Source organism: Pseudorca crassidens, chromosome 5 (assembly GCF_039906515.1).
Source record: "Pseudorca crassidens isolate mPseCra1 chromosome 5, mPseCra1.hap1, whole genome shotgun sequence".
Lineage (NCBI taxonomy): Eukaryota > Metazoa > Chordata > Mammalia > Artiodactyla > Delphinidae > Pseudorca > Pseudorca crassidens.
The window spans coordinates 143,951,941-143,977,377 of NC_090300.1; the positions used below are offsets into that span (position 1 = coordinate 143,951,941).

The window sequence follows — 25,437 nt, forward strand, 5'->3', positions numbered from 1 at the left end:
GGGTCTGCAAACTTTTTCTGGAAAAAGCCAGATGGTGAATCGTTCCAGCTTTGCTGGCACTACCATCTCTGTTGTCACTACTCAACTCTGCCATCATGGCATGAAACAGCCATGGACTAAACGCACATGGTGTGCATGGCTGTGTTCCAATAAAACTTTATAGATAAATACAGCAGTGGGCTGGATTTGTCCCGTGGGTCATAGTTTTCTGACCCCTAGTCCAGCTAGAGGACCAGGTGTCGTTGGGAGGCAAAGAGCAGAGCATATGAAAGGGCTTAGAATACCTGGCCAGCCCCTCATTAAAACTCAGACCTGCTGCATCTTCTGTGTCTCTCCCCTCTATCCTGGGGAAGTCAGACTCTCAGAATCCTGGCTGGTTTATTAACTTGGGGCCTTGATTCAGCCCTGGTGTTTGCAAACACAAGCACCCCTAGGAAGGAGGACCCAGCAATCAATAGGAGACAAGAGAAGTAGACATCGAAATAAAGGCAGACCACCTTTTCTTTTTTATTTCACTTAGACAAAATGCAAAGAGTGTCTCATTAACTTAAAAAATAAACAAAAAAGAAAACCAAATTGATTCCCCCCACCCCTTCACTGACGGCACTCATCCTAAGTAACAACAGAAGGAGGTCAAATCAAGGACCCAATTTCTAATGGGAAAGAAAGGTGTGCAAACATGACTAACGTTTCCCCCGGTCCCCAAATCAAGGTTCCTTTTAAATTCACAAAGAAGGTAATTTTTTTTTCCTGTTTTCTTTCTTGAATCTTGTGTGATAGAACTTCCAGTCAGAAGGTTGAATGTGTCCCCCATGCACATTGTAGAAAATCAGTAAAAATGCAATAGCCCGTGAAGATCATAAAACTGGACTTCTTTCCCAAAAAGTCAGATGCCCAGGCAGATGGAGCTCACACTCAGACAGAAAAAAAGCAGGAGAGTCTTTGCACTGTCTGTGGTTTTTTTCAGTATTTTCTCTCTCTCTCTCTCTTTTTTTTAATATATTTTGGCAATTTTCTTTCATTATAAATATTGGAATTCTGTAAAAAAAAGGTAGCTTTGATTGAATTTTTTAAACCGTATTTACAACCGCTGTCCAGTCATGCCGTTGGTTATACCAGGGTGTAGGACTTGGTGTAGGGATTGCTGCCTTTCAAATGGCCCCGAGAGTCCAGCAGGGATTCCTGGGAGCTGCTCATCTTGGCTGCCTGTCCCAGCTCCACCCCCTCCCGCTGAGGTAATGTGGCCACGGCCCCCTGCTGCCACTGCTGTCCGTCCCTCGTGGAGGCCGTGGAGGAGGCAGCCTCCATGGGGATGGGCTCGAGGACCGGGGGGCGTTTCAGGGTCCGACTTTTCTGGGGCTCCAAGCATGCCTGCCCTAAACTCGGGTCCCTGCTGGCGCCTGGACCACTTCGATTCAACAAGAAGTCCATTCGAAGGTATGGAGGCAAGTGGATGAGGTCACCTGCAAGGAAACACAGAGGGTTAGGTGGGCTCTTCACTTGGTCAGCAGGTGCTGGCTGGCCCTGTGCCCATGCGATGGGCCACTCGGGGTATTATAGGTGGGAATGTCTCCACACCTGGGCACGCTTCCCGAGACCCCTGGTCAGAGCCCCTGCAAAGGCATCATCCTCAGGCCTCCTCCACCAGGCACAGGGAGAGCTGGCTTTCCTATGACTTGTTCACTTAAGCTCTTAAATGTTATACTTTCACCAGAGAAGTAGAGGTAACAAGATTCTTGGAAACCCCACCATGGGAAACACCAGAGGCAACCGCACATGCGGGGTATAAACGGTGATGGGCTGAACCCTGGATGCAGTGGACAGTGGTCGGGAGAGTGCAGGGTTTGAGGAGGGAGACAGGGATGCAGAGCAAAGAATGATGGAGTCTCAGCACTTCCACGGAACTGTGTGACCTTGGCTGTCACTTCTGTGATTGCTTTTGGTGGAATCCTTACCAGGCTTTGCCTGCCTGCTAAACTGCTTGTGTCTCTTTCGGTCAGTGCCGTGTAGACAAAGAGGAACAGCTTAGACCGAGTATCAGGGTTTCTACTTCCTTCTCAGGATCACTCATTTGGCTTCTATGATGCCAGGGAAATGCACCCTCTTCAAGAGAACCCACTGTGGGGAGAGAGGTTAGTGGACAGAATCCATTTCCCCACCCCCCCGCCCCGCCCCAACGCAGAGGCCACCTGTCCTCTGGGCTGCTCCCAGCACTGCCTGACACGACAGGTTTCCGTGATGACAAACCCCACCTGATGTGGGATTTCTCAATGAGGGGTTTGCTCAGGGCTTCCCCATCACCCGGCTGCAGAGTCCTCAGCAGTGCACCACAGCAGAGGGTCTTCCTGCCCACCCTTTCCTTCCCTTCCTCCTGTCACAGGATTCACACCTGTGTCTTGGTCTGTGGGCCCTCCTTGCCTGCTTCTGCTGTAATGGAGCAGGACCCTGTTTCTGGAACAGACACCAGCCATGTCCTCCACCTGTTTCTTGTTTGCAGAAAAACTTTAGCCTCCTAGGCCCTCCCCAAGTTCTAAAGAATAAATTTAATCAGAGAAATAAGAAGATGCAGAAACAAAGGACAATAGTCAAGGAAGACAAAATAACAATAGTTTAGTCATTAAACAAAGTCAAGGATCTTTAGTTCCTCCTCAAGGTCTATAGAGAACATTCTGAGCCACATCCTTTGAGCTGTTCTGTAGATACTGAAACCCCACCAGTTGGAAGGAGTTAACTGCATGCTGCCCACCAGCAGGAAATCCCAGACCGGTTGAAACCAAAAGGTTGATGATGTTGACTCCCAATTACCTCACCACCAACCAATCAGAAGAATGTCTGTGAATTGATCATGACCCCCACCACCCTCTCCTCAGCACGTAGCCCCTTTTTCTTTTCCCTATAAAATTTCTGAGCAAAGCCTGAGAATGGGGAGTTGGTTCTTTGGGACATGAGTCCACATTTTCCACAGGACTGCCAGCTTCCTCAATAAAGCTGTCTCTCCTTTTACCCAACATCTGTTTCTCAGTGTTGGATTATTGAGCAATGAGTGGCTGAACCTGAATTCAGTAATACTGCTCCCTCTTTTTATCTTTATTCTTCACAAGAATCCCCCCACCCCCCATCCCCACCACCAAATCCCTTGCATGTCTAATCTGTTTTGGCATCTGATTCTTGGAAAACCTGAAATGGCACAGCTGCCATCACCATCAACTACAGCAATTGTTCTTTTGAAGTTCAACTGTGACCTCTATTTGCCACATTCCATGGTTTCTTCTTGGTCCTCACCCTACTTGTACCACCTACAACATTTTGTGCTGTTGATCTTTTTGTTTTTGAAACTCTCAGCTTCCACAGCACTTTGCTCTCCCAGAGCTCTTCCTACATCTCTGACTGCGACTTGTTACTCTCCTTTCCTGGACCCTGTCCTCCATCTACCCTCTAAGACAGGGTTTTCCCAGTGCCCTGTGCTCAGCCCTCTCTTGGAGGCTCAGCACTCACCTCATCTCGTTATAGCTCACATCCATCTTTTCCATTTTGCTCTCTTTCCTGAGTTCTAGACTTGAATTTCACATGCTTTGCTAGATATTTCCACATGAATGTCCATCACGAATTTTATTTTATATTTTGTATTTATTTATTTTTTAAACATCTTTATTGGAGTATAATTGCTTTACCATGTTGTATTAGTTTATGCTGTATAACAAAGTGAATCAGCTATGTGTATACATATATCCCAAAATCCCCTCCCTCTTGCGTCTCCCTCCCACCCTCCCTACCCCACCCCTCTAGGTGGTCACAAAGCGCCGAGCTGATCTCCCTGTGCTATGCAGCTGCTTCCCACTAGCTATCTATTTTACATTTGGTAGTGTATATATGTCCATGCCACTCTCTCACTTGATCCCAGCTTACCCTTCCCCCTCCCTGTGTCCTCAAGTTCATTCTCTATGTCTGCATCTTTATTCCTGTCCTGCCCCTAGGTTTGTTAGAACCTTTTAAAAATGTTTTTATTTTTTAGATTCCATATATATGTGTTAGCATACAGTATTTGTTTTTCACTTTCTGACTTACTTCACTCTGTGAAGTACAGACTCTAGATCTATTCACCTCACTACAAATAACTCAATTTCATTTCTTTTTATGGCTGAGTAATATTCCATTGTATATATGTGCCACGTCTTCTTTATCCATTCATCTGTCGATGGACACTTAGGTTGTTCCATGTTCTGGCTATTGTAAATAGTGTTTCAGGGAACACTGTGGTACATGACTCTTTTTGAATTATGGTTTTCTCAGGGTATATGCCCAGCAGTGGGATTGCTGGGTCATATGGTAGTTCTATTTTTAGTTTTTTAAGGAAGCTCCATATTGTTCTCCATAGTGGCTGTATCAATTTAAATTGCCACAAAGAGTGCAAGAGGGTTCCCTTTTCTCCACACCCTCTCCAGTATTTATTGTTTGTAGATTTTTTGATGATGGCCATTCTGACTGGTGTGAGGTGATACCTCATTCAGACTACAAAGCTACAGTAAACAAGACAGTATGGTACTGGCACAAAAAAAGAAATACAGATCAATGGAACAGGATAGAAAGCCCAGAGATAAACCGACACATATATGGTTACCTTATCTTTGATAAAGGAGGCAAGAATATACAATGGAGAAAAGACATCCTCTTCAATAAGTGGTGCTGGGAAAACTGGACAGCTACATGTAAAAGAATGAAATTAGAACACTCCCCGACACCATATACAAAAATAAACTCAAAATGGATTAAAGACCTAAATGTAAAGCCAGACACTATAAAACTCTTAGAGGAAAACATAGGCAGAACACTCTAAGACATAAATCACAGCAAGATCCTTTTTGACCCACCTCCTAGAGAAGTGGAAATAAAAACAAAAATAAACAAATGGGACCTAATGAAACTTAAAAGCCTTTGCACAGCAAAGGAAACCATAAACAAGATGAAAAGACAACCCTCAGAATGGGAGAAAATATTTGCAAATGATGTAACTGACAAAGGACTAATCTCCAAAATATACAAGCAGCTCATGCAGCTCAATATCAAACAACAAACAACCCAATCCAAAAATGGGCAGAAGACCTAAATAGACATTTCTCCAGTGAAGATATACAGACTGCCAACAAACACATGAAAGGATGCTCAGCATCACTAATCATTAGAGAAATGCACATCACGAATTTTAAAAGCCACAGTTCATGAAGGCCAGTTCATGAAGGCCAGCCCCTAGTCCCAAACTCATCCCCAAATGCCACTTTCTCTTTCGTGCCCACACTTTTTGTATGTCATCCTCATCTTCCCAGAAATTGATACTTGAAATCTCAGAGCCCTCATTGACACCTCCTTCTCCAGGTTAATTCTACTTGCAAAATATCTCTTGACTCCCTTTTGCTCCCATCATTATGACCCTGGTTCAAGTCTTCAATACATCTTGTGGGACCCCTAAATGCATGAACACAATTAGAGCCCAGTCACTAGACACACTTTGCAAACTACATCGCCCAGGTTTGAGCTGGACTGAAGCCCAGACCTGACCTTCCAGCAGTTTTGGAATAGACATTGTTCACTGTGTAGCCTAGTGCTTCCAACTCTTCTCACTTCGAGACGCATGCAGACAAGGGGTATTTGTGCAACACACTGGGATGAATGCAGTGGGCTCTTCCTGGCCACATTGGGGACTGAGAGGCTGGCCATCTTGGCTCACATGTAAGTCCCTCATGGCAGACCTGGTGAGCAGCTCTGATTAGAAAACGGGCTGGGGGTGTGCAGTCCTGGAGCCGAGAGACTAGGTAAGAGGATGTGCAGGTGAGGGAGCCATGACGATGGCCTGAGCATCAATGGGAAGTGAAAGAGAATGAAACTGTGAGTTGTGGAACAAGCCCAAGGAGATGGCTCCAGAACTGATGGCAGGTGGGACAGTGGGAAGGAGGGGTCAGCGATGACTCCCTTCCAGGTTTCAAGCTCAGGAAACTGGGTGGACAGCAGGACTATTCATTCATTGCACAGAACTGCCTAGGAGAAAAACCATAATTTGGTGGGAAAAGATCATGGGTTTGGTTTCAGACATGCTGAGTTTGATGTGGTCGGGGACACCCCAGAGGAGATCGTTAGTGAGCATTTTATTCTTAATAACGTATCTAAGGCATAACTCATTCCTTAATTTTCTGAATCTAAAATAACTGGCAATTCTTGTTTCTTTTGCTTCAAAATATTCCCTGCTTTCCTTATTGTTGATCATGTCTTCCTCAGCCAGCCCCTTGGTGGGATCTTGGAACCTCCTGTGCCAGGCAGGGCTGCCATTAGCTGGTGGTTGCGCTAACAAAGCAGTGAAGCTGTGTGCGGTTAGACAGTGACTTAGACCCCAGAACCTTCGAAATTCAAGTTTACTCACTGAAAGAGAATAACCATTTAAAGAGAAGGGAGAGACTACTCAATGGTATAGGAGAACTAGAAACAAAAGCAAGACAGGCTGAAAAATTACTGGAAAATGCATTTTGCACAGTTTAAATGAGCATAAGAATTTTCAAAATGCTTTGAGTTTTCTTAAGAGTCCCCCCAACCCCCCAATAAGAGAAATGATGACCTTATTTTGGGGAGATTTACCACGTTGATTTCTGAGACCTTGCATTACATTGTCATGTTACTTGGTATTTATGATGCAAGAATCCACTTAGCATTTTCCCACTGGCTTTCTCAGGATGTCTTTATCCCAAGAAGTGATGGTGACTAATTATACGTTTTCATTAATATTTTTCAGCCTGTGTTCCACTAAAACAATACCTTGGTTTTGGCTCACTGAAATCAAAGGCACTTTGATTCAACATTGGCTTCATACAGTGAACTGGATCAAAGGAAAGCCCAATAATAAATTCCTTGATGATAGATTGGCCACGACACTCTTACAGAAAGAAATGATGTAATTTCGCATTCTTGTGAAATGAGTTTTGTAACTTGATGTATCTGGACTTTAGCTTAGAAAAAATGGTGGCATGAAGTTTACCATTATAGATGCTAATGTTGAAGGTAGATATTGCTATGTGTATTAGCTTTAGTCCCGAAAAATAAAAGTATTTAATTTTAAAAAATGAAACCCTATGTCCCTAATGCCTTTTATGATGGTATTGAAAATTCTTCGTCTTCCTTTCTGGTAGTGGATGTATTCTTTAACCTTCTCTATTGGGGGTTAAATTATTTGCAAACAAATATCATGAAAGCATTAACAGAGCTGTCATTAAAAACAAAAACTGGAACAATTCTTTTGTAGCACGAAGAATAATTTTTTGCATGTGAATCAACGCACCCTAATGGATCAGTTTTGAAATCTGTGGATTTTTATATATCCAATTTCCTAAAAGTGATTATCTGTCTTCATTCCAAGAGTCCAGATTAATTGGCTCTTTTATTTATTTACATAACTAATATTATCTTAAAAATCATTTTGTTCAAGTACTTGAGAAAATGTGGAAGGCATTTACCTCCAGGGTTCTTTTAAAATGTAGGTCAAGAGTGCCTTATGCTGTTTCTGACACCCAACTAAATCTTGAGCACTTGGCATATTTGTAATGCTTTGTCACAGATTCACAAATGACTCTCCATCCCAGCAACTCCCCTTTGAACAAACAGGGCTTATTAAACCCCTAAAAAGCAACAGCATCTTGGTCCCAGCTGGACTGAGGGATGCTCAGGTGCCAGATTGGATGGAACGAATGTGTCTGCAATCAAAAGACAAACCCATGATACCTTCAGGGTTGCCGCTTTAGATGTAGTGATCAAGGTAGCTGGAAAAGATTGGTGAGCACTGGAAATCCTTAATAATGAAAACAGCTCAGCACCACATCCCTATATACAAGGACTTCTGTGTTTGCTTATCGCAGGCCTGCTAAGCATCTCTGAATAGTCAGTATCTCCGAGAGATCCAGTTTTTCAGGCAAAGCTTGATTAAGTTGTGTGATGCTCTAATTAGCTCCTTTTGACAGTGTGTGTTTTCTGATTAGCACCCCAAGTAGCCCTTTCAACTGTGTGAATGACGTAAGTGAGCTCTCTTAATAGTTCATGCGCTGACGCAGAAGAAAGCACCAGAGTGATCGGTGGGGAGCGCTGTTTATTAAAGGCACTTTATGGCCATTAAAACCCACCTCTTTTGCTAGTCCCAGTACCAGTTAGGAAACTGGATTCTCTAAGCGTCCGTCCACTTTTATGTTCTGCAGACGTCTCTACATGCCGAGACAACCATGCGCTTATGACTCCAGACAGAGAGAAATAAAATGGGAAACTATCATGACAATCTAGACACCCACGCACCTGCTTTTCTTAACCTCCCGGCCCTCCATCTGGCCGGCCGTTTCACATGGGATAAACTAAACAACGCTTCTAACGGTGGTGATTAAGAGTGGAAGTCTGGACGACATTGCCTGCATTTTAATCTGACAGGTATAAGTCTGGGCTCAGTTTCCTCACTCATAAAATGGGAACAGAGCAGAATCGACCACAGAGGGTTATAATGAGGGTTTAATTAGATAATGCAGGTGAAAGATTTCCTGTCAGACATCTCCCTTTCCAGAGGGTCTGAAGTTATGGGGCTGGAGATCTGACAGGGGAACGGTTCAGGCACTCTTCTTTTACCTTAGTGTCTGTCTTTTGTGGGTTGAGTAGTGTCCCCTCAAAAGATAGGTCCATATCTCAACCCTTGGGGTCTGTGAATGTGACCTGATTTGGAGAAGGGTTTTTGTTGATGTCATTAAGTAAAGGATCTTGAGATGAGATCACCTGAATTTAAGGTGAGCCCTAAATCCTATGATATGTGTCCTCATTTAAAAAAAAAAAAAAAAAAAAAAGCAGAGGGAGATTTGAGACATAAAGAAGGGAGACGGCCATGTGACGATGAGGCAGAGGTTGGAGTGATGGGGTCACGACCCAAGGAACACTTGGAGCCACCAGAAGCTGGAAGAGAGAAGGAAAGGACTCTTCTCTAGAATTCCTGGAGGGAGCACAACCTCACGGACACGTTGATCTCGGACTTCTGTCCGCCCAGAAGAGAGAATATGTTTCTGTTGTTTTAAGCCACCTAGTTTGCGGTAATTTGGCATAGAGGCCACAGGACCCTAATACAGAGGTCCTTTCTTCCTGTCTGGGATGGGCTGGGGGTGTCACAGGAAACCTCTTTGAACATTTCTCCTGTGTGGAACAGTCTCTGCTCCCATCCACCAATGAGAGGAGGGGTTTTCTCTTTAATCATCAGTAACAGCAGCCGGCACGCTTGTGGTTTACGCTGTCCCCGCGCTGTGCCCTGAGCTCACAGCAGCCCCTCTGTGGGCTCTCCTATGAGCCATCCTTCCTTCTCTGCCAAGGTCAAGCCAGAGTCACTTCTCCCAGGTCCCCGGCTCCCTGGGGAAGTGGACAGGTGTCCAGCTGGCACCCAAAGACCCCCTCAGGGCTGGATTGGAGGTGGCTTTTCCGGATTTCCCCCAGGAGGGAGCCGAAGCCTCCTGAGTGCATCTGTCTCCACGGGCCTTCTCGGTTCCCCGCTGCCCAGCCCTCCCCAGCCCACCCTCCCAGAACACTTGACCCCCACCAGGCTCCGTGGAGCAACCCCCCCACCCCGAAGTGAATCCACCCCAGCCCTCTGGAGTTTCCATTTGAAAGCGGCAGTGACCCAGGAGAAGTCGAGGGGTCTCCTTTGCTTTGAACTCCAGAGTCACCTGTGTCAGGTGCACATGCCCTTGGCATCCTGGTGTGTAAACCCACCACTGCCCCCAACCCGGGTGGAGCCTGGCCCGGCCTGGGTGCAGATTCCAGGAAACCAGGGCCTCCAGACGGACATTGGAGCTGACATCCTCAGTGATAACTTCCCCTCTTGCTTTCCTCCGGCTACCTCTCCACTTTGTCTCTCCCTCTTTCTAGCTTGGTTTCCTTTGTGCTGAACCTTTCACCCATGAAGTAGAAGGCATGGGGAGGGGGTAAAGCACAGACAGTGCAGGTGCGAGAGGGTCGGGAGACGGCCGAGTGCAGTGCAGGGGCCAGGGCACCAGTGTCAAGTGTGTGTGTGCGTGTGTGTGTGTCTCTGTGTGTGTGCATGTGCACGTGTGATGGAAAGACAGAGATGGGAAGGAAAATCGGAGGGGAAGGCCACACACAGAAAAGGCAAGCGGAGGCACATAGGAGGAAAGGACAGAGTCAGGCAGACGGCCCCGGGGCTCACCCTCTGAAAGCTGGGAGGGAAAGGACCTGGGGACCCCAGCACTCCCTTCCTTGCCTTCCATCTGCCCTGTTCACCTGCCTGCCTGTACTTCCAGCCCTTCTAGCACCTTCCCAGACACCTAAACCCTGTGAGCTACCTCCCCAAACCCAGAGGAACCCACGGGGGCTGAGTCCCGCCTGCGCCTTGCAGGCTCTCTCCACCCACCGGCTTTTGTGGGTTTTAATTGCGCATTTGTGCATCGTCAACAGTCACCCCACTGTGCTCGGCTCCCGAGGCCAAAGCCTATGATGGCCCTTGTGTCAGAGACGTGGAGGGACAGCGAGGGGTGAAGGAGGCTGGTGGGGGAAGAAAGCTCCGAGAAACTGGGCTGAGGGACTGAGCTGCTGGGCCAGCCTGGGGTCAGGTGGTGCTGAGACGGAGGGGGTGGGGCAGGGGTGAGGTGGGAGGGAGGAGGGCTGGTGGGGAGACAGAGACAGAGAGAGACAAACAGAGAGATGGGGGACAGACAGAGACAGACAGACCGAGACAGAGAGGGAGACAGAGAGACAGAGACAGAGAGAGACAAACAGAGAGATAGGGGGGAGAGACAGAGACAGAGAGGGAGACAGAGAGATAGAGACAGAGAGATGGGGGAGAGAGAAAACAGAGAGGACAGAGAGAGACAGAGGGGTTCAGAGAAGCACACACCCAGAGGGAAGCACAGGGAAATCATGAAGACACAGGACCAAGAGAGATGAAAGTGAGAGACACAGCACCACACAGAGAGAAAAGCCAAGGTCACCGAGTCACAGGATGATGGCTAAGAGGACCGGGAAGCGAGCCCTGTGGGAAGGGATGTAGGTTGTAGACCATGAGCTGGCCCTCTCTCCTCGCCTGGCCTCGACAGCCCACCCGCCCCGGGCCTTGCACTCCCCGGGCATCCCCCGGCCCGTGGCTCATCAGCCCACCGCCCACAAACTGCACCCTTCACACCTGGCTGCCAGAGGAGCTCAGGCGCTGCCCTGACTCACTCCTTGAAGGACGAGAGGTGATTTAGCCTTTATTTCCATGTTATGTCTTATTATTTGACATCATGGGCCATTTCTCATCCTCCTGTCACTGCCCTCTGGGGACCTTTGGTGCCACTAATATCCCTGAAAGTTCACACCAAATAAGTCAGCATCCATTTCTCTGTCGGTCCCTAACCACTTTGCTTCCTGGCGCCATGACAACTCCAGCCCTCCGGCCTTGAACTAGCATGGATTCCCCTGGCGATCTCACATCCATCAGAAAATACGAGCTCAAAGCTTGCTATCCTGCACCCAGGGGGCCTCCAAGCCCTGCTCTGCCCGACTGTGGGAAAACTGCTGTGTTAAACCTGCCTCTTTTTAGCTGAAAGCCAGAAGACACGCCCCTGCCTTCCTATCAGGAAAGCAAAACTTCCTGAACCTTCTCAATCTATTCAGACTCACATGCAACATTTGAATGCATTTTAGCTTTGGAAGGAGAATGGCAAAATCAATCCCGACTCCGAACAAGAACGGATCAATTCAGAAACCCTGTAATGGACCTGCAGTCTGTGAATCTGGCTCAGACAACGGTTCCCGCCTCTGGCCACGTGCACCCTGGGGAAAGAAAGCCTACAGTCGAGAACAGCGGTTCTCAGCTGAGGGTGATTTTGCCCTCCAGGGGGCACGTGGCAACGTCTTATGATGCCCAGGGCAGCCTCCACCACAGAGCATCGCCCAACCCCAGATATTATGCGCTGCTGTTGCAAAATCCTAGCTTACATGGTCCAAGTTCCTAATTCCACGCGGATCCTGATTTCACTTTACTTTTACTTGAAAACCATCAGATTCAATCAGCATAGGGAATGGTACTCCTCTGCCTCTCCTAATCCACAAGGAATGACCTCCTCAGTTCTTTGTGGAGGGATGTAAGGGATGCATCCAATGGAACAGCAGTTAGATGGCCTGTGTCCGACCTGACCTGACTAGGGTGGTGGGCTCAGAGCAACGGGCAGGGTGTGAGTGAGAGAGAGCTGAGTCTTGCCTTGAAATCCTGCCTCTGCCTCAAGTAGTTCTGTGAGCCCTTTGAGCTTTAGCTCTTTCCTTTAGCCAAGGGAAACGGGCCTGATAATTTCTAATGAAAACCTGTAATCCTGAAAGAGTCTTTCTTATGCTCTGAACCATCTCACCTGGGAAAACTGGTCCAGCACCTGTGAACTTGGAGGTGCTTGGAATTTGGAGATGAATAAGGGACAAATGAATGCATTTTGGGGAGCCTGAAATTCCAAGGCGCATTGCAATATCCTTCTTCTTCCGGCTGGGCGATTCTTTATAGTCAGCAAATGTGAGAACACTTGCACGCTTTCACAAAAAATTTATGCAGAATGAAAGTGAAGCAGGGTCCCTGTGGGCTTCAGTCTCCTCTGGGGACACAAGAAAAGGAACTTTCATCAACTTCTAACAAGGTTTTATATCTGTGCTTGGATGGAGCTGGATATTGATGTAAAGGTAAGAAGCCAAGGATGCTTACCTCGACTTCCAGCAATTTCAATAAAAACGACACAGACTTGAAACGACACTATGGCATCAAAGAGCTAGTTACAAAGGGGAGTGTGTAGTCCGCGCACACCCGAGGCCGACCAGATCTAATACTTTTCCAGTTTAATATTAATGTCAGAGCAGTAATGAAAACTTGTAAATGAACCCTTCTTGGTAAATGAATCTTCACTCCCAAACGGCAACCAGGAAAAACTCTAAATAAGTAATGTGAGATGGTTATCGGAAGTCCGCGTCAGTGGATTCTATTACCATTCTTGGCTCGTACTTGGGAGGCTTCATGCATTTTTAAGGGCTCGTTGTTATTGTGATCCTACTTGCTGGTGGACTTTAAAAACTACACTGAGGTATAAAGTGGGGCTTTGAGTTTGTTGTGCTCATGATTCTTCTGAAAGAGAGTAATTCTGGATAAAAAGCAGGATTGGAAAATCTGCTCAGAAGGTAGGCGAGCTGGGAACATGTTGGGGCATTTGGAGCCCCCAGTGGGGAAGGGTCCGTGAGGGTCATGTGACACCGTCAGGGACTCACACACCGAGGACCCCCAAGGAGGAGCCCTGGCTGGGGGCTTCAGCCTGTTCAACTGCGAGGCTAGCAGCCCCGGGTCAATAACCCCGCTCATCTTGACTCATCCCAAGAAGGACTAGTTCACCTGGAACGAGATGATGCCAGGCAAAGGAAATCTATGTTGGTGGAATTTAGGAGGCCAGAGAGTTGGGGTCTGGAGATCAGGGGGGTCATGACTGGTGGGGAAGGGGGGGCTGGCCTCTCAGAGCCTTGGGGGTCTTTACCCTGAAAGCAGTGTTTGCCTTGTTTCTTGGACCTCCTCAATGACCCGTCTTTGGGACACTTTGTCTGCTGTCTGTGACACTATGTGCTATTCTGATAAACAAGGAGACTGTGGGAAGTGTTGGTTTAACATATTAACACTTTGATGTCTTCAGGTAATACCTGGCACGGTATTTTTACAGGGAAGATGCTCAGTAGAGATGGGTTGAACAAACAAGTGTATGACATTTGTGTTTTGACAGGGCCCTTCTGGAGATGCAGTGGACTTTCCTTCATGGTGGTGAGCCTCTCTGCGTGTCATCCACGCACTGGAATCCAGAGCCGTCTTCTGGTCACTCAGCAGGACACAGGTGGCCGTCCTGCCCCTCTGTCACAGGCCCAGGTCTCCCCCTCACTTCCACCCCCTGTAGGCTCCCCAACAATGAGAGAAGAACGGCAATATGTCCACCTAGGAAAGCAGCGAGCCGCCAATGGACTCAGAAGTCAGAGAGAATGTAGTGAGAACGAAAGAGAAAATCTCCACATAGCTGCGGCCACAGTGAAACAGCCAGAGCACGTGGCAAGGTCGGAGGAAAGCTCGGCACCTGTACCCCGTGCAGGGGGGAGGAGATGGCTAGGAAAGGCAAACGCGCTCAGGGTTCCAAGCTCGGGACCCTCAGAACAAGTCCCGCCATCGCTTTCTGTGTCTGAGGGACAGCGACAAAGAACAGACTGAATTTACAGGCCGGTCCTTAAGAAGACAGAATTGCAAATGCACATCAGAAAGGTTTGGTTTTCTAGGAGGGAGTCAGAATGAGCCCATTCGAATGTTAAGGTCTACCTAGAGCTGCGTGAATACGCGGAGATGTTGCTTCATGGCCCCGGGGGGTCTTTCTGAGTTTAAATTCTGGGGGAGTGTTTGAAAGTCTGCACCTTTCAAACACAGCTTGGATGGAAGGAAGCTCTTCCTGTGCTGTGGATACCAAGCTCATTGCTGTCTGCCGGCCTTTATCTCTGCTCTTCCCTCCGCGTGGACCCGTTTCTCAGGGTCTCTGCCCGGGTCTCCCTGCCCGTCCACCACTGAGGTCTCAGCTCACGTCTCACTGCTTCTGAGAAGACTCCCCTGACCATCTTCTCCTAAGTACCTCCTGCCAGACTTTATCCCCTTCCTGGTTTACTTCCCTTCCCAGCGCTGACCATGATCTGAAACAATACTATTTGTTTACTTGATAAGTGTCTGTCTCCCCCCGGGAACATAAGCTCCTTCCAAGCGGGGTCTTCGTGGGTCCTGTCAGCCGTTGTATCCCCAGCTCCGAAAACAGGGCTAGGTGTGGAGTGGAAGCCAGAAAATACACACTGGAGGAAAGGCGGGGAGGCAGGGGGGGTGGGCGGGAAGGAGCAGGGCCATCTCTAGAAGGGTAAAGGCCAGGGGAACTCAAGCCTTGTGCGTGTGTGTCCGTGTGTGTGCACGTGTGCGTGCGTACATGACATGTGCACACGACAGCTGAGAACAAGGCCAGCCTTTGCAGGGGACGTGACCTGAGCAGAGGCTGGCTGGTCCTTCAGGTGGGAGCCCTGTCTCTCACTCCACTCTCTTCTCTCCCTTTAAACACACCCCCCCAGGGGAGCGTGAGGTATGTGATGAGTTGATCTTAAAATTAAAATCCTCAAACTGCTTCGTATAACTGGTTGTTCAGAGAACCAATAAGTTGGTGGCAAGCAACGGCCATTTCCAACCGGAAAACCTCCCCTGCATTCATCACGGCGGAGGAGCAGGGGGTCAGTGAGGTGCAGACGTTTAAGGCTGGGGTCCCAGCATCTCAGGGAGGAGATCAGAAGGGGTGGACACTTCCCGTGCTGCTGGCGGGGCCAGGCTGCATGAGGTTGCAGATTTGAAGCCTTAAATTGATTTAAGTAGCTTCCTGCCGTGGCATCTCTTGATCGCACAGGATAAGCATCATGAATAGAGAAGCAGTAGTAATCCAAGAACATCAGAAACTGGCTCCAGATGCTACCTGAAACCAAAAGTAGCTCTCGTAACCAAAGTACGAGAAGCCACCTTGGCCGAGAGGAAAAGAAGCTGTTAAATTTTCCAGCTATTTCTCAGAGGAATAGAGAGTTAGTTTGTTTGCTTTGTCTTTTGTTTTTAAAGATGGAAATAGTTTCTATTTAATAATTTCTAACCATTGTCATATTTGAACCAATCGGCCAATCTTGTCATCTTCACAATCATGATATATTCATTCATTCAATAACAGTTATTAAACACCTGCTCTACATCAGACACAGGGTTAGGTATATACATTCAATATCATTAAGCTGGTTAAAAATATTTCTTGAACACTCGCTATGCTGCCAGATATCTGCTAGACACCAGGAGAGAAATATACAGATAACGAAGACATATTTCCTATTTTCCTGCAGCCACCATCTGGCCAAATTCATTTCGCTTAGTCCTGATTTGTAGAGAATTTAAAAGCTTGGGGTTGTAAACGGAAAAAAAAAAAAAAAAACCTCATCAGAAAAGAACTGATGGTAAGGAGAAAGATATCCAGAGATTTGGATGACTGATAGCATCTAGAAACACAAGGGAACACAGGTAAAGACTTTGGTTTGGAAGCCCTGTTCAAGGAACTGCTAATTGTGACACAGTCTCCAGTCAGCAGGATAATAAACTGTAACTTTAGGTTTTGTGCCCAGTGTTGAATTTGGTTCCATTATAAAGGAGCAACAGAAAGGCTTCCAGAAGGATGAAATATTTTTCTAAAAGCATATGAAATGTCCAGTAATAATAATACATCATTTAGAGTGGACGAAACAATGTTTGTGGGCATTAGAATTCATAAGGATTTAAAAAGTTATTCATGCCTACAGTTATAAAATCCTTTTAGTCTAAATAGCATATTATGACAATAGTACCTTGTGATCTCTCAGTTGTTCTGATGGGTCCAGGCAACAATATCATGAAAACAGTTCAAACATTTTTTTTCAATAGGAAAATCCAACATGATGAACAACAAGCCACCAAAAAGATACGCACCTTTAATGATTTCAAGACCGGCACACAGAGGACATTTAACCTAGGAGCTGGTTCTACACAAGGGGAAGCATGGCACGTATCTCAGATGGGAGCGTGATGCCTATACTTAACTGGGTGATATTGATACACAAATGAGGCGGATGCTCTCAGGGAATCAATGGCCGTGGAAGGAAAATAAACCAAAGAAGGAAGAGGGGGGAGAGTAGTACATCTGCAGACCATCATTGGAGTCACCGTGGGACCCCTGACAACAAGTCAACAAGGCGACAACAGAAGCTACAACTAATGCTGCTGACGCCTGCATCAGGCGACATACAGCTTACACAAACCCCAGATGGTGGGTGTCGATGCCATGCCCATTTTACACTTGAGCCCATTTTACAGATGAGCCAACTGCAGCCCAGCGAGACTAAACAACCTGTCCACTGGCTCATTTTCTCCTCTCTCGTCTTCCTTACTCTCGAGGTTTACAGCCACAAAATGCTATGGCATTTCTCCTACATTTGCTGCATCTGCCTTGCCAATAAATGCCAACCACAAAAAGCCCTTGAATAAAAACACCGACAAATAAAGTCTTCTCCCTGAGGAGGTAGAGAGCACGGAAATAAATGAAGCTATCGTTCTTGACACGAGGTTGGTGCGGATCTTGACTCAGTTTGGAAGATGAGTTGCTGGATAGACAATTCTTATTTTATATATCTTTATGTATTTATAAAGCTCATTTCAGCTTGGCCTTATGCCATAAAGCCCAAAGGAATCGTGGGGATTTAAAATGAAGATATATTTTTGAAATAGAACCTGTAGCAGTGTTCAGAAAATGGGAAGACAAGAAATAAAACTGGATTCCACAAGAATGGATAGGCCAGTGCACAAAGTCAAGTCTACAGACAGGTACTTCAGGGTGAAAAAGAAAAGGTGATTCTTCAGAAGAGAACTACAACCGGCTGCCGTGGTTCAGATCCAAACTAAAGACGTGTTTCATTTGCCCCGTACAATGGTTTGCACGTATCTGAGCAAACACTTGAAAAGTGTGAGTCGCCGTATAACACCAAAATTTCTGAAACTCGCTCACGTGGGCCCCAGTTTCCACTCGGGATCACTGGGCAGGAGGCTGCTAGAGTCCTTTTCCCCTAGACAGTCACTCAGCTCTTGAGTTCTCCATGTCGCCATCCATCCCTTTACCCTGCCCCCCACCTTCTTCACTTACATGATCTGCCAGGCCCTGCAGGTCTTAGGGTTTGCAGCTCCCATCCACACACCGAGAATACTGCTCAAGGCAGACACCAAACTACTGGCCGACCTGACACTAGCCATTTACTGTCACTTTGGGTAACTCAGGGAAGCCAAGTGCCAAAGGCTGGCTCCCTGGTAAGACCGCTCTCCTTCTGAAACCCACAGCACGGCAGTGTTAAAACATCACCCCCATATCTTCGATACTCCTCATGTGGTGGCGATCTCCTTTTCTAGAATCTGGGCTCCCAGAGCTCTGGGGTTGCTTGAACAACAGACTATGGCAGAAGTGATGGGTCAGTTTTCAGGCCCAACCTTAAGGAACTGGCTATTTCCACTGTCTCTCTTGGGACACCGGCTCTTAGAACTGAGTCACCATGACATAAGGATGCACAAGCCACCTCGTGGAGAAACCCATGTAGGGAGGCTGCGGCCAGCATCAACCCTCCAGGTGAGTGAGCCGTTTGGAACGTGGCTCCTCTATCCATGACTGAGCTCCCCCATCGACACGGCCGGAACCGAGAGGCGTGTCCCCACGAAGCCCTGACTCAATTTCGGACTCAAGAACGAAACAAATGATCAAGCTTTGGGGTGGTGCGTTATGCAGCGGTCACTAAACAGAAGACCCAGTGTGAATACCAACAAGGCTTTCACAACAGACCCGTGTGACTTGGGAAGACGAGCTTCCCCGACCGCTGGTCCACACGTGTCTCGCCTCACCTGGCCGATGCGCCTTCGGAACCGCCATGTTCATCACGCGTCCTCCATCCTGAGGTTTGGGGGGAGATGCAGTGAACCTGCAGATCCCCGATTCTGAAGGGGTGCTGGAGGTCAGACTGTCTGTGTACTCATTTGTCCCTGCCGTCAACTGCTCGGACGATGTGTCTGAGATGAAGCACTCCGTGATGGTGAACTTGGCGTGCCTCAGCTGCTCTTCCATCTTGGCGTGTTCGTAGGCCCTGGCCAGTTCTTCGTAAGTGGAAGAGGCACTTTCTGTGGAGACCATGCTGCTTCGCGCTCGATCTGTGCCATGCAAAAGAGAAAACAAGACGGGTGATGTGTCACCGTGAGTCTGCACTGACTGGGTGGCGCTCTGGGCTTGTGTCTATTTCTTGCAGTCACTGGGTAGCCCGGCAGGGGTGCCTGGTCTCTGTCTGAGGACTGCCTTTGTCACTGTAAGGCCACCTTCATGATCCTCAGCCATGTGGCTCGGGGTGTCAACAGAATCTCTGGAGTCAGATGTCCCCAGCCTGGGACACTGCCATAGATCAGTAATACATCCCCTTGAAAAAATTCTGCTTTTAGTTAAGACAGCTGGGAATGCGGTGCAAATGAACTGCAGTGGCCCCTTCCCTGCCCCTGGACCACAGAGAGTCTTTCACTGGCAGGAATGATCTGAACTCTGCACTCAGCTCCTCTGGCCTCTGTGTGGCAGGAAGACAGGATGATGGTTAGAGATGAAGATGTGACTGCACGGAACTGCTCACTAGGCCAAATGACTTCTGACCCTGGGACTCATTCTTTGTGTGTGGCACCCTTTACGGGGACCAGGAAACCTCTAGAACCATAAAAGGAGCATCTTGGGTAGAGGACTCTCTGCACTTTAAACCCACTCAGAAGTTCTGAAGTCACCTCTGTGGAACTCTGAGGTTCTTGTAAGAGGAGTAACTGCCATGAAAATAAACGTACATGGTGACACGCCGCCTTTGAGACTATTTTTGAAGCATATCATCCAGCACAAAAGAAAATGAGGATTAAAATTTCCTACAGCTATTAAGTTTAGGTATCATTTCTTTTCAAACTTTTAGATTGGTGGGGTGGGCAACCCAGTGCTATTCTTAGGCTCTGTCTTCTCTGCAGAGTGAGATCTTGATGGTGGATGGTACGGTAGGAATGGCTTACCTTATAATCAACCCGTTTAATTGTCAAACGGGTCTGCCGTGTTCCCTATAGGGGGTGCTATGACCTTGTCATGTAACTTCAAGTGCAATGTCTTAATCCTGGAGATAGTAGTGGATGAGATGCCCTCAGAGTATAATCAGAATGATTGTAATCTTGAGGGAGAACAATTTAGAAATGTCTATGTCTCTCTCGGCAGGGCAGGAAGGAAAAGGAGAGGGAACCGTGTGAGTCTGAGATCCGGGATGCCTGCAAACTAGACTCCTTTGGCTCTGCTTTGCGGAATTCACTGGACCCTGGACACCGTCAATGCAGTACAGCTGTATCGGTACCTGTTAGGTAAATGGTCTAGCAATTTGAAATTGACCTTGAAAGGGAACAGGTAGGGCCCTGAAACCCAGGGTGTGGGCCCTACTTGTCCCGGGATAGAGAAGGAGGCACGCAGGCCTTACCTGTGTCTTGGGAGGGGCTGACGCTGTAACTGTCACTCTCCTTGTCCATGGACCCCGCAGCCCTGGGTGTTGGCAGCCTCCAGTCAGTGGTGAGGGTGTGTGTTGAAACGGTGGGGTGGGGTCTGTTGAGCGTCCACTGGCTGGCGTACCGGTTTCTCGCTGTGGGCCCAGCCTTCGCGTTCCTCCTGGTGGTGGGATCTGAGAAGAACCAGAACGAGGTTTGTGTCTAGGAGGGTGGTCAACCGTGATCATGGTGTTGAGTGGGGTTCTCCCGACCCAGCCCTATGATCCACTCAGCAGGGCTCATGCCTCCGGGAAGCTCTCCCTGACTACCCCTATCCAGAGTACTGGTTTCCTCTCCTCTATGTTCTGAAACATTCAGGTGATACTTCAGCACTTAAACAAGCCCTGTTGGGGAAGAATATCAGATTTGGACTCAGGACTCCAAACGGATTTGGGTCTTGCTTTTGGATCTTAATAGTTTCATGACCCCGCCTTGTATCACGTAAACTTCCTGAGAATCACCACCTTCTGTAAGAGGAGAGAGTTCAGCCAAATACGCTCTAATGTGGCTTCCTTCCTAAGTGTTACCTCGAGGTGTTGTTACAGGTTGAATTGTGTCCCCTGCAGAAAAGATACGTCCACATCCTAACCGCAGAACCTCAGATCGATCTTATTCGGAAATAGGGTCACTGCAGGTGTAATTAGTCCAGATGAGGTCAGACTGGAGTAGGGTGGGCCCTGGATCCAACATGACTGGGATCGTAGCAAGATGAGGAGACAGACAAGGAGGGGAGAGCCCCGTGGGGCTATGGAAGCAGAGACTGGAGGGCTGCAGCTGGGCCAAGGAGCCCTGAGGCCACCACCAGAAACTAGGAAGAGGCGAGGAAGGGTCCTCCCCTACAGGCTTCACAGGGGCATGGCCCTGAGGACAGCTTGAGTTTGGACTTCTAACTAGCGGAACTGTGAGAAAATAAATTTCAGTTCTTTTAAGCCACCCAGTTTGTGGCACATTGTTATAGCAGCCCCAGGAAAGCAAGCAGCTGTCTCCTGTATAGATTGTTGTCTTGTATTCACTCACTGCTTCGAGTATGACTTTTGTTCATCAACTAAATTGCAAGTCCTCAGAGCAGAGGGAAGAGGGAAGATCCCCTTATATCTGAACACTTTCTTATCCCTTTGCACATGGTAGCATCTCTTCAATGGAACTGTCTGAACTGTGACCAAGACCTGGGTTATTCAATGTGGAGAACAAAGGGTCATCGCATATCTGGACGTCACAGGTCTCCCATCTTCAGAAACATAGAGGTTTATGGACACACTGGATGGAGCCAGATGGGTTTCATTGTCTCTAAATTTGGAAACAGATGCAAGAGGTCAAGGGGGTGGACTGAGTTCTTAGCTCAACTCTTAGCTAACAAAAAACATGTTCCAACAGTACAGAACATTGGACACTGGAGTTGGCAATGTTCCCTTTTCTAGAATTCTGTGGAAAAGGGGAGAGGCTCAGTTACCTGGAATGATTTTTCTGGGGCTCCAGCCTGAAGGCCACATAAGGTCCTTTTCCATTTTTGAATTCTCTGCTTTTCAAAGAGGAACTTTATGTAGTAATATTTCGAAAATGATCTGGCCACTTCTAAACACAGCAGTCTGTGCTGACTGCTTATCACTAATGGAGCAGTTTCGCAGGAACAGAACTGAGAGAGACAACCTGTGGCCTGATGACACCGACCCACTTATGTGCTCTCCTGAACCTGCAAGTCTCTGCAGGACAGGGGCAAGGGCGTTCATCCTCCGATCATCCCACAGAGCCCGCTGTGATCCCCGGCACACAGACTTCCCTGGATGAACACATATAGCTCAGGGCGGCTTTATGGCTGACACATGGGAGCTCAGGGAGGAGAAGCGACACAGCTATTAAATGGCAGAAACGGAGCCCAAGACCCCACCTGTCAGTCCAAGATTGCCCATTACTCGGCCATGCGTGTCCTCACCCTTGACACCTAGGAGTCCTGGTGCTGTATCTGCATGATACTAGCTCATTTATGATTCTAGGCAGGGTCATGGGACCCTGGTGAAATGACTTTCTTTTTAAATTGGAGGATTTTCCTTTTTGCCAGTTTCTAGTTATCGGACTTGGAACCTAATCCATCACTCCACAATGCTGGAGAGAAAAGCCTAATGATGGCAGCTCAGTCGATACCTATTAAGATTTCCTGGGTCATCAAAATGCTCTGTCTTGGTGCATAATTCTCGGGGGCATTGATTTCCAGCCTCATTTCATCCGTTACTTGCAAAATTCCACGGAAGACTTTACTGGAAGGTTTTTCACGGCCTTGATTAGAATGTAAATGAGTTATGCTGGAGAGCCAAGCTCTCTGGACAGCAAGGTATAAATGATAATTGGGTTTCTCTGCTGAAATGCTAGGAAAGAGATCCTCAAAGAGATAGAGAAGCATTCTCCTGGGTAGGAGGCTAAATGTCTTCCAGGCACTGTGGATGTGATAAGTGGAGCTTAAAGAGTGGAGCTTGTTATTTAAATACTAATGAATCTTTTCCAGAAAATTACCCAGTCCCTTACATAAGTTTTGAGCGTTCTTATTTTTATTCTCCCTTAAGTTTCCTGTAAGTCCAGCTGTGGATCAGTTTTACTACAGGCCTGGATGCTTGTGGAAGAGGGGGTCAGTTTGATAGTATCACTTCCGGGACACAACTTCCTCAAGTCCCCAAACCCTCACCTGTGTTTCCTCCTGTCCAGCTCACCCACCAACGGTGGGGCAGAGACCTTGCCCCCCTCCATAGCCCCTTTTCCCACTGAGATGACCCTATCTGGAGAGTTCCATGGTCAAGTGGCACTATTCAAGCCAGAAGTCTTTTCAAGTTAACTTTGTTCATTATTCCCCGCCCCCTCTTTTTTTTCCTAGATGAGGACAGCTTTACGAGTGGCCTGATAACATTGGGAATATAGGTCATGATACTACTTTCCTTGAAACGCGCTTCGTTCTGTTCTAAGCAAGCATTCTACAGGCAAAATTGTCCTTGTAGGTAGAATACTCAGGAGTTGACACAGTTTTGAATAATCAGGTTTTTGGAGCTGTTTGGTACCTGAGTTGAACTTTTCTGTAGCATAGTTTCTGAGATAGCAGCTAAAATAAAAAGTTTACTTGGATTCCACTCAGTGGCCTCCTCCGTAGACCTTCCTAGTTAATCTATTAACCAAATAAATGTTGGGGTTTACGGTCCCTGAACAGAAAGTATTTTATTTGGGTCCCCAGCACCCTAATATAAATAAAATCTAGTGATGAGGCGTTATGCTTGCTAAACAACAGAGGAATTAGGGGTAAGTGATATAAATAATTCTTGGCCTTTCAGCATTGGGTCTGAACCTGAATTAAGCTTCTGCTTATTGAATCAAATTATTTTAATTATCCTGAACTTGGGATGAGAGGATTTGGTGGATAATAAGGTCATAAAACATGCCATGTATATAATCGCCTTTCATTCCCTGCTACTGGTTTTCATATCTTACAGATACTGAGGCCTTGGCTTTGCACGATGAATTTACCAGTTGTCTCATAGACGGGGTGAAACGGGGAGCCTGAACATTCCTATCATTCAATGAACAAATATTTATCAAGGGCTTATCACACACCGGCCTCTCTTCACTGCCATCAGGTATTTTCCAGCCGTGTGTTGAGTACCATCCCGGGTAATAGAGTGTGCGTGTTTTTCAAAGTCTCAACAAGAAAGATTCAATCCGTCTTGTAAGCTCTTCTTATTTAATATATATGTGAAGTCTATTTTGTCCCCAGCAGTCCTTACAGAAGCATCATCTCTTCTTAGAGGAGTGTGGAGGGGTTGAGAGTGGGGTTTCGGGGTGAGTGTCTCTTACTTTGGTCCAGCTTTACTACTCGCGGGCTGTGACCTCACTGGTGTGCCCGTTGCTTTCCTCTCTGGGACTGGTGGGTGACGACCTTGCCCACCATCAGTGCTGTTGTGAGACGTGTGTGACATTAACAAGCTACAGAACCACAGGCACGTGGGAGGCATCAATCAACCTGGGGCTTGGCCCATGACTCCTGAGTGACTAACACTTGACATGGGATGCAGTGTGTCCTGTTTAATGAAGATGGTGACGGGAGATTTGATGGGTTGACCAGGAAGGCTAGAAACTCACTTTCGAGAGTTTGACAGGAAAAAAGCCATGAAAAATCATAAAACTAGATGCTGGAGAATGCCAGTGATGCAGAAAGGTGCCCACTGGTAGTAACCAGTAAGGATGGGAACCGTGTCCTATTTGTTTTCCAGTTCAGCCCTGCGTGGTGAATACTTTTTGCAGGAATGAATAAATGATGATGGATGGATGACATCCAGGTAAACATGACAAAACAAACCCGGGTCAAATCTAACACTGATCACTTCACATGTCTTTGTACCCTTGCACATTTTGTAAGTAAAAAGGTTGGTTTAAGTTCTCCAAGGTGATGACCTCATTGGTAAGTTTCTGCAACGTGTCCCGGGGCTGACTGTGTACGTGTGGAAAGAAACACTTCTAACTGGGTGAGGCGATACAGACACACAGCTGATCAGATGTCTCAGGAAAGGGAGAACAAAGAGAGGAAAGAAACTGGTTGCCCGACTCCTGCTGAAAACACTAAACATCGTTTCTTTTCCACCCCCATTACTCTGATTTCAAAACTTCTGACATAAGTATACATACGGTCGCTCAGTACCTAAATGTATTTACTGAAGGTCTACTGTGTGTTGGACCCTCTGGCAGCAGCTGGGGAGACCCGCGTGAACAGAGACCCAGCTTCCAAGTGTGTCCTAACCCACGGGAGAGACGGGGACATGAACAGAGACGTGGACACAGCCACGGTATGTGTTTTCACATCTTGAAAGAGAGATACAGCAAATCATTGCAATTTCTCCCGTCCTTGTAATAAGAATTTGTTGCAACTCTTTGGCAAACTAATGTAATGCTTAGAAACATAACTTCTACAGAACAGTCGTGCTCATGTGCGAGCAACGTATTTTAGATGTTCTTCTTAAAAATAAAAGTTTCCTACAGTAACAACAAAATTAGAATAGAACAAGAATGTCTTTGGTAGTTGAGGAAATAGGCTATAAACCAATCTCTACAAATACGCCAGACTGCAGTGAGAGGAACCTGCCCCAGGGGACTGAGGGGATGCAGGTGTAACACCTGGGCCCAGGTGACAAGCTCTGGGTACAAGAAGCAAGCAGAGGACTGGGCTGCAGAAAGCTCAAGGCTTTGGACTCCTGTGCTGA

General features: G+C 47.3%; 1 protein-coding gene across 1 annotated transcript in view; it reads right to left on the reverse strand.

The window, feature by feature from the left end:
- Positions 1-477: 477 nt before the first annotated feature.
- DSCAM (DS cell adhesion molecule) overlaps positions 478-25,437 on the reverse strand; it is a 754,308-nt gene continuing 729,348 nt past the window's right edge. Inside the window, exons 31-33 of the mRNA XM_067739530.1 lie at positions 20,146-20,343; positions 18,515-18,817; positions 478-1,463 (exon numbers count right to left, since the gene is read on the reverse strand). Of these exons, the coding sequence (XP_067595631.1) occupies positions 1,111-1,463; positions 18,515-18,817; positions 20,146-20,343 (854 nt within the window). The 3' untranslated portion in view covers positions 478-1,110. The remainder of the gene's footprint in view (positions 1,464-18,514; positions 18,818-20,145; positions 20,344-25,437) is intronic.